This window comes from Chanodichthys erythropterus, chromosome 17 (assembly GCF_024489055.1).
Source record: "Chanodichthys erythropterus isolate Z2021 chromosome 17, ASM2448905v1, whole genome shotgun sequence".
NCBI lineage: Eukaryota > Metazoa > Chordata > Actinopteri > Cypriniformes > Xenocyprididae > Chanodichthys > Chanodichthys erythropterus.
In genome coordinates, this window is record NC_090237.1 from 15,891,837 (window position 1) to 15,903,745 (window position 11,909).

At 38.5% G+C, this 11,909-nt stretch overlaps 2 protein-coding genes across 4 annotated transcripts in view; both read left to right on the plus strand.

Annotated features, from left to right (window-relative positions):
* Positions 1 to 5,110, plus strand: part of LOC137004930 (tetratricopeptide repeat protein 12-like) — a 33,688-nt gene extending 28,578 nt beyond the window's left edge. Inside the window, exons 24-26 of one of the 2 annotated variants that reach the window (XM_067365649.1) lie at positions 557 to 713; positions 1,056 to 1,182; positions 1,284 to 5,110. In XM_067365649.1, the coding sequence (XP_067221750.1) occupies positions 557 to 713; positions 1,056 to 1,182; positions 1,284 to 1,429 (430 nt within the window). In that variant the 3' untranslated portion in view covers positions 1,430 to 5,110. Of the gene's footprint in view, positions 1 to 556; positions 714 to 1,052; positions 1,183 to 1,283 lie in introns of both variants that reach the window. The other variant, XM_067365646.1, reaches the window with a different exon arrangement.
* A 137-nt stretch (positions 5,111 to 5,247) lies between these two features.
* On the plus strand, positions 5,248 to 11,695 carry ankk1 (ankyrin repeat and kinase domain containing 1). 2 transcript variants are annotated; one of them, XM_067365652.1, is made up of 8 exons: positions 5,248 to 5,648; positions 5,912 to 6,191; positions 6,397 to 6,548; positions 6,649 to 6,698; positions 7,288 to 7,443; positions 8,042 to 8,142; positions 9,881 to 9,905; positions 10,018 to 11,695. In XM_067365652.1, the coding sequence occupies exons 1-8, from the start codon at positions 5,452 to 5,454 to the stop codon at positions 11,271 to 11,273; spliced, it is 2,217 nt and encodes a 738-aa protein (XP_067221753.1). In that variant the 5' UTR covers positions 5,248 to 5,451; the 3' UTR covers positions 11,274 to 11,695. The 2 variants fall into 2 exon arrangements, with proteins under 2 accessions (XP_067221753.1, XP_067221754.1); XM_067365653.1 differs by having other exon boundaries at positions 5,254 to 5,648; positions 8,042 to 8,133.
* Positions 11,696 to 11,909: the final 214 nt, after the last annotated feature.

Sequence of the window (11,909 nt, forward strand, 5' to 3'; positions counted from 1 at the left end):
CATACTTTTGAGCGTGTAGCAGAAATACTACTTCGTCATAATTGCGTCTTTAACGGACACTCTGTCGCTTAGTTACGTGCATCCTGTCACCGTTTAAACTGCCCTGCCAGTCATGTTGTCACAGTTAAAATCCTCCAAATTCAACTAAATTTAATTTCCTACTGTTTCAGAAAGAAATGTATCACATTGATCTGGCAGTCATGGGTCTTAACTCTCCTAGCTCATGTTTGCATAATGATGCATTTAAAAGTTAACGACCAAACACGTCGGTATAAAAGTTCACAATCCTGATGAAATATAATGTGGATAACATTTAATAAATATTTTTCGTCACGTTAGATGCTGATTATTAATCACTCAAACCCCTTTATTTTAACCGTTCTGCTTAACCGCCATGTTTGTAGTTTTTTTAAAAAAGCTTGTAGGTCTAATCAAATCCTCGTCCAGGATTGTCATGCTTTTTAGTTCAAGACATTTTACCCCAGTTTGCATCACGAATTTTAGTACTGTGTGTGCTATCAGAGCTAATGCGTTTGTTTGATTTGTACTCCCTCAGGCTGCCTATAGAGCCCCATGGCATTAGACTGCTTCCTAGCATCCTGTCAAAGAGGGCTAGCTTTACCATCAGTCTCTTCCAGATGATCAATTACTCCACCGCTTACCTGCACTGTGACCTGAGCGTGTGCTTGAGGAACCATTCTGAGTGCGAGAGGGTGAGTCTCAACCCGGCCTCACAGATGAAAACTTGGGGATCATTTATCACTGTTGAAGAGGTCTCAATATTTCCTTCTGAAAGATTTTCTACTTTTCATTACTCTCCCTCTTTTGATGACAGCATCTGCAGTTTCTAAATAAATGATCTTCTGCGGCTTGTTACTCTGTCACTGTAAGACAGAAAGTGAAGCGGTCTGTAGTTCGTAGGCTAACAGAATAACTCGCCGAGTCTGTAAACAAGTTGAAAGTATCCAGAAGTTAAGGGAATTTATTTCTGTGCAGTATAATGGCTTGATTTCAGGATGATGACAGTATTGGTTATCCATTTCTCATCTCAGCAGTGTGTGCAGCATCGAAATGCACATCTCAGAGAGGAATCGAGGGCCATCTTCAGCAGCACAGGAAATCGCATTTCTTTCGGCCCTGTTTTGAAAGGAGCAGACAATTCATCAGCCTCTGAAACAGCAGGTAATGTATATCCAAAGGTTTTCTGGTGGGGTGATAATACTAACTAATGGAAAGATATTTCAGCCAAACTTGGTCTGCTTTGGTTTGTTAATGCTGTACAGATGACACTGAAGCCATGGTGGTGATTATCAGCTCAGTGGCCTGCTGTTTGCTGGCGTGTTTGGCTCTCTTGCTTGTCTGGATTGGGAACAGGCGTTGTCTGCAAAGGTCTGCCTACTGCTGGTCCAGGGGCCTTTGTGAATGCTAACAAAACAGCGCTCACTGCAATTCAGCCAACCGGACTAAAATCTGCATTGAGCACTCAATCATTATCTGACAGTTTTTGAATTGCTCATCATTATGTTTAGTTGCTGCACTGGGTATTAACATTGTTAAAAGTGACTCAAAGTGCTCTTGAATAATCATTTATACTGCATTATAGTGCCAAGCTTTGAGAATTTCAATAGAGATGTTAAAAATACAAGCCAATTAACCAGTGTGAATACTTATACTGAGTAAATATTGTCAGCACACAGCTTTTTAAAGGGATAATTCACATAATTCACCCTCATGTCGTTTCAGAACCTACCTTCCTTCTGTATTAAAGTGCAGTCACATTTACCTTCGTTTGGCAAATTTTCTTAGATGAAATCCAGTAATTTCTGTAGGTATCAATGTGAATGGGGATTTAATTTGATGACAAAAGATTTCCCCACAAAAATGTTGCAATTGGTTCAAGTTTCTCATGCAGATTGTCCAACTGAATGCTGATTGGTTTAAAAGAGACTTCAGAGTGAGCTGTGCTCTATACATAACTATATTATTGACAATAGACAAAGGTCAATGTTGCTGAAATTTTGTGCTATATGTCAAGTCAAGTCACCTTTATTTATATAGTGCTTTTTACAATGCAGATTGTGTCAAAGCAGCTTTACATTGATAACTGGAATATATTTTTTGCTGCACAGCAGCTCTTCAAGAATAGTGTCAATGCAGGCAGATCAAAGCACTGTAGAATATCAAATGTCAAGTCAAATGTCAAGTGTCCCCAACTAAGCAAGCCAAAGGCGACAGCGACAAGGAACCCAAACTCCAACAGGTGACCTCAGGTGGCAAACAAGTAGCAAATTGGTGTTAAAATGGAGAAAAAAAAACCTTGGGAGAAACCAGGCTTAGTCGGGGGCCAGTTCTCCTCTGGCGAACAGTGCTTTGTTACGATTCAGGTTGCTATCATAAGTCCGATAGGATCGCAACATTCAAAATATTTATTTCAGTTCCATTCAGTTGAGGATCGTATTCATCATGCCGGTATGGACGGTTGTTGAGGAAAATGTGCCACTGGTTGTCATGTCGATGAGGCCTTCACAGTGGATGATCTAGACTCAATCTCTGCTGATACTTCAGGGCTGCGTTGTGGCCGTGTCAAGGCGCAGGTCCTCGGTCTCACCTGGATACGGCCCGGATCCGGTTAACTATGGTAAACCTCAGGATAAACAGAAAAACTAATATTAACGTAGATGCCATAACGAGTAACGAGTACATCTGGTGTTATAGGAAGTGTTCCCGGTATATGTGACCGCATCTTAACACAAAAGATGTTTTGAAGAATGTTTATGGAAGTCTGTCAAGTACTAAACAATATTGCACCCCACTGACTTTCATTGTATGGACATTTGAATAAAATGTGTAACAGACATTTCTCAAAATGTGACCTGTGCTGGCAAAATGAATCACAAGCACATTTTCAAAAATGAGTTCTTGTTATTCTTACGTTCACTATTAAAAAACCTTCAAAATGACGTATGTTTTTTATGAAAACATAAAATGACTGAGCTACACCTGTTTTAAGTCAATACAGTCAGCAAAGACAATTTTGAAAAAAATCTAGTTTTCTGAAGGTTCCAAAACAAAATCTCCTAGCAATCCCTTAAAATCCCTGGTGATACCACCAAATTTGGCACAAACCAAGTCAAAACCCATATCTATAGGAACTATACATATGTTCAACTTCTTTTTTTCCATGATTCCACAATTGTTTGATTATCATTAATGAAACAGACAGTCTATATATTAAGACTGTACCTAATATAATCTAAAATAATGTTACACATCAGATGTTTTTACCCCAACAGTTAACCAAACGTTCATTTAAGACATAACAGTTTATAGCATAGCAATGTTTGCGTGAATACTCGCCAGCAAAGATTTTTTGAAATACTGTTGTGTATATGTGTCGGGATCGCACGCTGTCTGAGGCATCATTGTGACCGCACTTCGGATGTGTTACTCGGCGTGAGTAAGATCGTTTTTCTTACATCAGCATGAGTGTGAAAATCACATTTCATTAGTTCAGACTCAAGCAATCGAGAATTCGCTATGAATATTCACAAAGGAGAATGCTGCGCTTTACAACGATACCAAATTGTACTGAGAGGAAGCGCCAGTCATCCAGAAGTGGGCAGAGAAAAAACTTTTCATGGTCAAAACACTAAGGTACTCCTCTCAGAAAACGTAAAAAAACAAAAACAAAAAACTTTTATATGTATAATTGCTGTTTGGAGCATCGTTAGATGAAGACTTAATGAATACATTTTTTGTGAAAACCTCAATTTTTCGACCAATATAGACATTGTTTTGCCTGTAACTTGAAATTAGCCCCTGGGCATTCCGACTCCTTTTGACAGAACAGGTCACAAATATCTTTTTTTGTGTGTGTGTTGTGAATGACATGAGGGTGAGTAAATGATGACAGATTTTCATTTTCTTTAGTGAACTGTCCCTCTAACCCTCTGTTTGGTTGTTTATCCTACCACTGTCTACTTTCTTAGCTGTACTTTCATGTACATTTTCTTTAATGCAGGATGTGCTGATGTCAAAGATGTACATGAATGCTTCTCTTTATGTATCACTACCCCATTGCTCACAAAAGTTAGACATGTTGTTCAACTGCTTACTAGGTTTCACATTGTGTGTTTCCCTCTCAAATAATCGCCGTTGGATGAAAAAGAAGCAATTAAGTAATAACAAGCAGACATTGCCTGGTGAGATACATCTCTAAATCCCACCGCCAGGCTGGGACAACCTAGGGGCAAAGGAGATTTACTGTCTTGAAGATCACTTAATAAAAAACATAATGGCTTCTTGTAATTGAAAATACAATCAAAATGGGCCCAACGGGAAATGAAGCGGATATGTCACAGAACTAGAAAGAAACAAGCTTCAATATTAAATCTTTGAAAGTGCAGAAATAGACCGTTAGAAACACTTGTGGTAGCTTGTTGCGCAATTACTCCCACTATAATTAAGGTAATTAGCTTATTGATTGCATTATCTTAAGTGGTAAAAGGTCATTTACAGCAGTTTCAATTGCTTTGCACACTGCACACCTGAAAATCACAGACACCATCACAGCATCATTACAAAGTAGAACATTAAGTCATGTTTTGACTGTAAATCTGTTTCTTGCATCGATATATACTCAAGCAGAAAATCAACAAATGTTGGCTGGCTTTTGTGCACCTCTTAAGAGATGAAGTGTCTCTTCGGGTGCCTGACAAAGCCTGAATCGCAACGGCTGCATGTCAAGCCTCTCCTTCAAAGCCTTACAAGAACTCAGCGTTCTTGTTAGACTTTGAAAGAGAGGCATAGCATCGTCTCCTCTGTTTAAAACTGCTGCTCTCTGCTTAATTGTTAATTACTGTTATTGGTATTATTACATTATATTTGAAAGCCTGTCACTGAAAGTTAATTTGCATCACACTTTGACTTAGAATAACATTCACTTCACAGGTTTTTGCTAATGTGCCAAGAAATTCAACAGGTAGTGCTTGAGAGATTAATGACCAATGGGAAAGCTTCCAGAGAACAATAGTAATTATAATGAAAATGTGACATGCTCTTTATAAATTGTGTTGTGTGTGTTGATAAAACAATGTTGAGCTGTAAGATAATCATAATCACAACAAATATCTTTGAAAATGCAACTGCTTCCCTAACATTTAAACCACAAATGTGCACACATGCCTTATGAGGCAATCCCTACTGTTATGTAAAAACATGAAGCTGGTATATCCAGTTATCAGGTGTCCCGCACAAATCTCTCAACCTCACCTGTGTGACTCTTTCAAAACTGGCTTTGTTGCATTTCTATTCTAATAATCAGTGCTCTGACTCCTCCCACCAAAACCAGCAGATCGTTTTGTTTAATATGCGTTTCCTTGACCTGGTTTCTATGTGACAAGAAGACATGTTGAAGAGCAGAGTCTTTATATTCTGAGCCTGGAAAACAAAATGACAGCATCTAATTCCAGTGTACAGGATTCTTTCATAGATGGCAACCTGGAGAGATTTACTCATTTTAAAAAAGATGACTTTGAAAATGACTGGGAGAAAGTGGCTGAGCGCAAGTTGGGTCGAGTCTATAAGGTGAAGCTTAAAGTCTTGCGGGAAACATGTGCCCTAAAGACCACAACCAGTGATGATTACAGGTACGGTAACACGTGAAAGTAGTAGAAGATATACTGTTAATTATGACTGTAAGTAGTTGGCAGTTGACACAACAGAAGTAGTATAAGAAGACTGTAGTTAATCTCTATTGAAAGTTAACAACAGTAAATGTAAATATGTATACTGATTATATATATATATATATATATATATATATATATATATATATATATATATATATATATATATATATATATATATATAATTTTATGATCAGTTATTTTCTATTTTTATGACTCTATAGGAACATGATAGAGATGTCCAAAATTGGAAGAATGAAGTTCAATTATTTAATCTCCATTTATGGAATAAGCAAAGATCCACCTGCTTTAGTGATGGAATATGTGAAAAAGGGATCCTTGGATAACCTTCTCAGCAGTCATTTCTTAATGTGGCCCAAGAAATTCCAAATGATCCATGAGATGACGATGGGCATGAATTTTCTGCACAGCATGAAACCGCCTATCCTTCATTTAAACTTGAAACCAGCTAACATTCTTCTTGATGATCATCTTCACGTAAAGGTGAGTCAGATAATATTTCACTTGTTTTCCAATGCTTCTGAATGAATTTCTGACTTAGTGAAAAAAAGAGAGCTAGTGATAAGTTTGTCGCTTTTATTATCATTGGTTAATGATGTTACTTTTTCTACATATATGCAATATGTTAGGTTAAAATATACAATCTCATAGTTTTGGTGCAGTTTCAGGCAATATTTGCTCTTTAAAGATTTCAGATTTCGGCCTCATTAAATGGGAGGAGTTCTCTAGTAAGACTGAGTTTATTGAACACCTGACAGCTCGAGGGAACATAAACTATGTGCCTCCAGAAACCTTTACCCAGAATCCTGAACCTCCCGGAACAAAGTATGATGTGTACAGGTGAGAGTTAAAGAATGTTACAGAATGTGCATAAATTGACATTTTGACAGTGAGTTATGATATGCCATGAAATAATCATATAACCATTCTCAATTTGCAGCATTTCTATTATTATGTGGGAAATTCTCACTCAACAGCGCCCATATCAAGGTATATATTATTTCTAATTATGGCACTTTCTACATATTTTTACACAAATTGTAATTTGTCATTCACCCCAAGAGGAAAAAAAAGATCAAACAAATGAACTCCATCAAACAAACTTAAATTTATGAAAAATATATGTTAATAACAACAAACTAATATTTGGTCTTAAACTAGTCAGTCCCTGCTAAGTGGCAGCTTCTTGTTAAGCTAATTTGCAACTGTTACCTACTGAATTTTAATTTAAATTTTGAAAGCATCCTCCATTTTGGTAATAGTGTTGATAACAGGATTGCAAAAAAAAAAAAAAAAAACATATAAAATGAATTAAAAACAAAACAGCTCTTAAAATATATATTTTGACCACCTGAGGTTGATAGTCAGCATTTCTTAAACACATTTCACCCACTATTTATTAAGAGAAAGAGTTTCAGGCCCATTTTGTACTGAATTTGTTGCAAGTGCCTTTTGCACTGTGTTTGTTATGAGAGTGCTTGAAGCACAGGTTGTGTTTGTGTTGTTAAACTCATTATTTGGAGTTTGTTTAGTACAAAAATAACACTCCGTGCAATTTGTGCTATTCTTCTTGTCACAGGTCTGTCTATGACAGAAATATTAATCAAAGTGTCATCTGGCAAAAGGCCTGGTGTAGAGAAGATCCCTGAAGACAAGCCCCCTGAGTGCGAGGACATGATCGGTGTCATGCAGCAATGCTGGCACCAAGACTGCAGTCAGCGACCTGCTTTCTGTGGTAACAAACCTCATTTTTGTTCTTGTTTTCTGTTTAATGAAGACTATAATAGTGCTCGATTACATACGGACAAAATGCATTTCTCAAGTCTCGGTAGACGCTTGCTCAGTTGTCTCACTGGTCTTGTTCCCTCTGAAATAACAATGAGCAATGAACCAACATTGTTGCAATTTTTATCAACCTCCCAGTTCCTCTGCGATTTGTATCTTCATCAGGTCACCTTCAGTAAAAATTCTAATTGAATTAGTGATCATGATAATGAATTCAATGTTTGTGTTCAAGCATTAGTTTAATAAGTGTCTGCTAATTTTGTTGCAGTGTTGTATTGTATAATGAGCTGAATATGATTAATCTTGTACATCAGATTACTAAAAATTCAGTGTGAATAGCACAGTTAAACCCCCTGCGCTACAATGTTATCTCGCATTATACACTGCCAATTAAGATGCTCCTCCATAAGAGTAGCTAAAAGGCTGTCAATCATTGCCTGGCCATTTGCACATTTTTATTCAAATGATGGAATGGAAAGCCCTGAAAAAAAAAAAAAAAAACGCAAGAGAAAGTGACATTCAGCTGCATCATCTCCATTTTTCTGCAGAGATCGTTCGGTTAACTGAAGTTCTCAGTGAAGTCCTGAAAATCCCAGACACGATTTCAGGGGGTGAGATAAGAAAGCGTCTGCCTGAACAGGTATGGAACGTAAGTGACTCCTCCAGTGCATGTTTAGACCACACCATCAGCTTATAAGGTGTTAGCATGACTAATCTGCGGGGGTTTGTAGAATTTTAAGGAATGATTTTAACACTGTAAAATATTCATATACAAAACTTTACAATATAGCGTACATGAATTACCTGTAGCAGATCTATACAAGTGGAGCTGGGGAAGGTGGAGGGTTTCTGAAGCGCACTTCACTGCTAAGGCAAATGCTACCCGTATATTTGAAGGTTGAACATGCAAGCTCATTAGCTACTGATACAGCAAGAGCCAATCAGCTGTGTCCTATAAATAATAATGTGATTATGAGCAGGTTGAGTTAGGACCTATTAGCCTGCACCATCTAGAGTTTCATGACAGAACTTTGCATTTGGTGTCAGTGTTGTCTGCTTGCTCCAAACATCAGCAATGATGCACAACTTGTATTTAGACATAAAGATTATCTCAACTCATGATGACCTACAACGACGACCTGCATTCTCTGATAACAAACATCAGTTTTGTGTTTGTAGTGCTTGATTATAAGCGCTTTACTCTGATTTGAAATCATACCTGTCTGGTTTCTGCAAAGTCGAACTAACAGACCTAGATGATGCGATAGCAGCTTAGTTTCATTAAGCATTTATACATGTTAATTGTTCTTCAGTTTGCCTTAGTGTTGTGTATGTTTTCAATAATTTCATCTTTTTAGAGATAAAGACTATCGCAGAGCCGTAGATAACTGACAAGCTACGCAATATCACGTTCATTATCGCAGATGAATCGCCTTCGATAATGAACGCAATATTGCGTAGCTTGTCAGTGAACTATGGCTCTGTCTATTAAATGGCGCTCCATTTGAAAGCAGGTGATGGCGATTTAGCGGTAATCAGGGAACCGGCTTTACTGACGAAATGCGCGTGACAATCGCATGCGATATATCGCCCAGCCCTAATAAAGACTATAGCTCATGTGCACGAAGAAAACACTGTAGTTTGATTTTAACTGTGCATGTATACATACTGCCATATTCCAACTTTTTGAAATCCATGACAATAACTTTAGGGGTGTAATGGTACACAAACATGATGGTTCGGTATGTACATCAGTATTGAAGTCACGGTTGGCTACGGGTTTGGTACAGCAGGGGGAGAAAACTTTTTTTTTCTTTTTATTAAACAATGGTTTATTGAACAAATTGTGTGTGTCCTTAAATAAATTCTATTATAATTAACATTTTCTTAGAGATAAAAAAATGTTGTAAACTTGTAATGTTGTAACTTCTAAATCTAATTATATAATTATTTTTGAAATATATCATTTACACAGTTACTGTCATAACTTGTTTTCATGACAAATTTATTTGAACATACAAATAATTAATACATTACTAACAGGTTGAGTAAAATATAATGAATATATAAGTTAATATAGTTCACAAATTTAGCGAGAGAGTTCATTTATCGAGTGAACTAACATGCTGTGGACACTAAATGACTTGCCTGAGGTAAAATGTAATGCTACGTGAGATATTCTCAAGCTGTTTTATTGATTACTGTATTCATCGCCTGCTTGCATGCACCGAACTGTGATATCCGTACCGTGACAGTTTGGGATGAATACATGTACCATTACAATTTTACCATTATAACTTTATATTTTTGCAATTTCTGATGTCAGCAAAATAGTTGTTAGTCACACAAGATTTAACATTAATTAAATTTTGCTTTGTTTCCATTAGCTAAAGAAAGCAGCTGACTCTTCAGGCAAGTATTTTGTTCTCACATTCAGTGTCTTTTGTGCTGTCTGCACAAACTTAACACATTCTTACTGTATATAAAACTGTCCACCATCCTATTTTTTTTCCATTCATTACAGATGATTCCAGCATTCACTCTCTCCTTGTAAGAAAAGACTTTGAGAGCTTTAAGAATGTTCTGCGAAAAGAGCATGTATCGACGCTCTTCAAAGACAACAATACTCTCCTTCATCACGCCGTGGCAAGCGGGGACAGAGAAAGCGTGCAGATGGTCCTGGATCTGGGAGCCTCTGTGAACTGCCAGAGTGTAAAAGGCTACACCCCACTCATCGTCGCGGTTCTGCACAAGTTTAACGACATCTGCAGCTTGCTGACAAAGCGTGGGGCTGACGTCAACCTCAGCGATGGCGACCAGTGGACTGCGCTGCATTTTGCCGTACAGACTGGCGATGACAGAGCCGCACGCCTTTTGTTAGACAATAAGGCGAGTGCCGATGCCAAAGAGAAGGACGGCTGGACGCCTTTGCATCTAGCTGCTCAGAATGGACACGAGAACATTGTGAGAATCTTGCTACCACGTCTGGAGGCCGTGGATGAGCAAGAGCACGAGTCTGGCCGTACGCCACTTCACGTGGCTTGCATTTATGGCCATGTAGACATCGCTAAGCTCTTGCTCAAAAAGGGAGCTGATGTCAACAAACAAGATAACCTTCAGTCCAGTTCCCTACACTTGGCGGCAGACGAGGGGCACTTCAGGGTCGTCCGTTTGCTGGTTAATAGTGGGGCTGATCTGAAAACAGTTGATGAGCAAAGCTACAGTCCCCTTCATTTTGCCGCTACGAAGGGTTACACGGGTATCTGCAGACTACTATTAAGTAAAGGCCTCGACCCCAACATACGAACCTATCAGAATTGGACAGCCATGCACCTGGCAGCCTTGAAAGGCCATCCGGAGACTATCCTTGTGTTGGAAGAGCACCATGGCTCAGTCAACGTCCAAGGGAAAGACGGCTGGACGCCTCTGCACCTTGCCTGCCATCATGGGCAGGAGGAGGTGGTGACGGTGCTGCTATCAGCAGGTGCCGACCCTAACCTGGCCGAGGATAACGGCTGGACACCCCTCCACTTAGCCTGTAATAGTAGCTGCTTTCCTAGTGTGCTGCAGCTGATATCCCATCAAGCCAATGTGAACGCACAGAATAACAGCCAGTCAACTCCATTGCATTTAGCCGTCCAGCTCAGCAACATCCCCATCATCAAAGCCCTGCTGATGAATAATGCACAGCGGGGTATAAAGGACTCGAAAGGATGTACCGCCTTAACCTTGGCTCAAAGGTGCAACAATACAGAAGCTGTGGAGCTACTGGAAAGCTAACACACACTGGTTGAGACTCTGGCGGAGAGCGAGCTGTGTTTGGTGACAGATAACTCCACCATTAGAGGGGATCCAGCATTGATTTCTGCTATCGATTTCCTTCCTGCTGCAAAGCCTGTTCTTATAAACACTCTTGCTGTTGTTTTCGATTTAGATTCCTAGAATTTAACGCCTTTGTTTGGGTTAAGAGCTCAGGTGTGTTCTCGGAATGGAAGTGTTATGAATGAAGGATTTTTGTAACTAGCAGTTTGTTATGAAAGTCAAAATAAAATAATAATGGCTGTCAGTTTATTTATAGTGAATGATTCATCAGAGCATGTTATTTCTAAGACATCAGTTGTTTGTCTGTTGTAAAATTTAATCAAAATGTAATAACTTGCTCTGTCTCTGAAACTACTTTCCTTGTCTGTTGATGATGACAGTTTGTACAGGCTATTGAATAATGTTAAAGGGATAGTTCTCTCATTATGTATACTCTACCTTGTGTTGTTCCAAACCTGCAAGACTTACTTTCTTCTGCAGAACACAAAATTTTTTGAAGAATGTTGTTAATCAAACAGTTTTGATTACCACTAACTTCCATTGTATGGAAAGGGGGGAAAACACTGAGACAGTTCTCAAAATATCTTGTCTTAT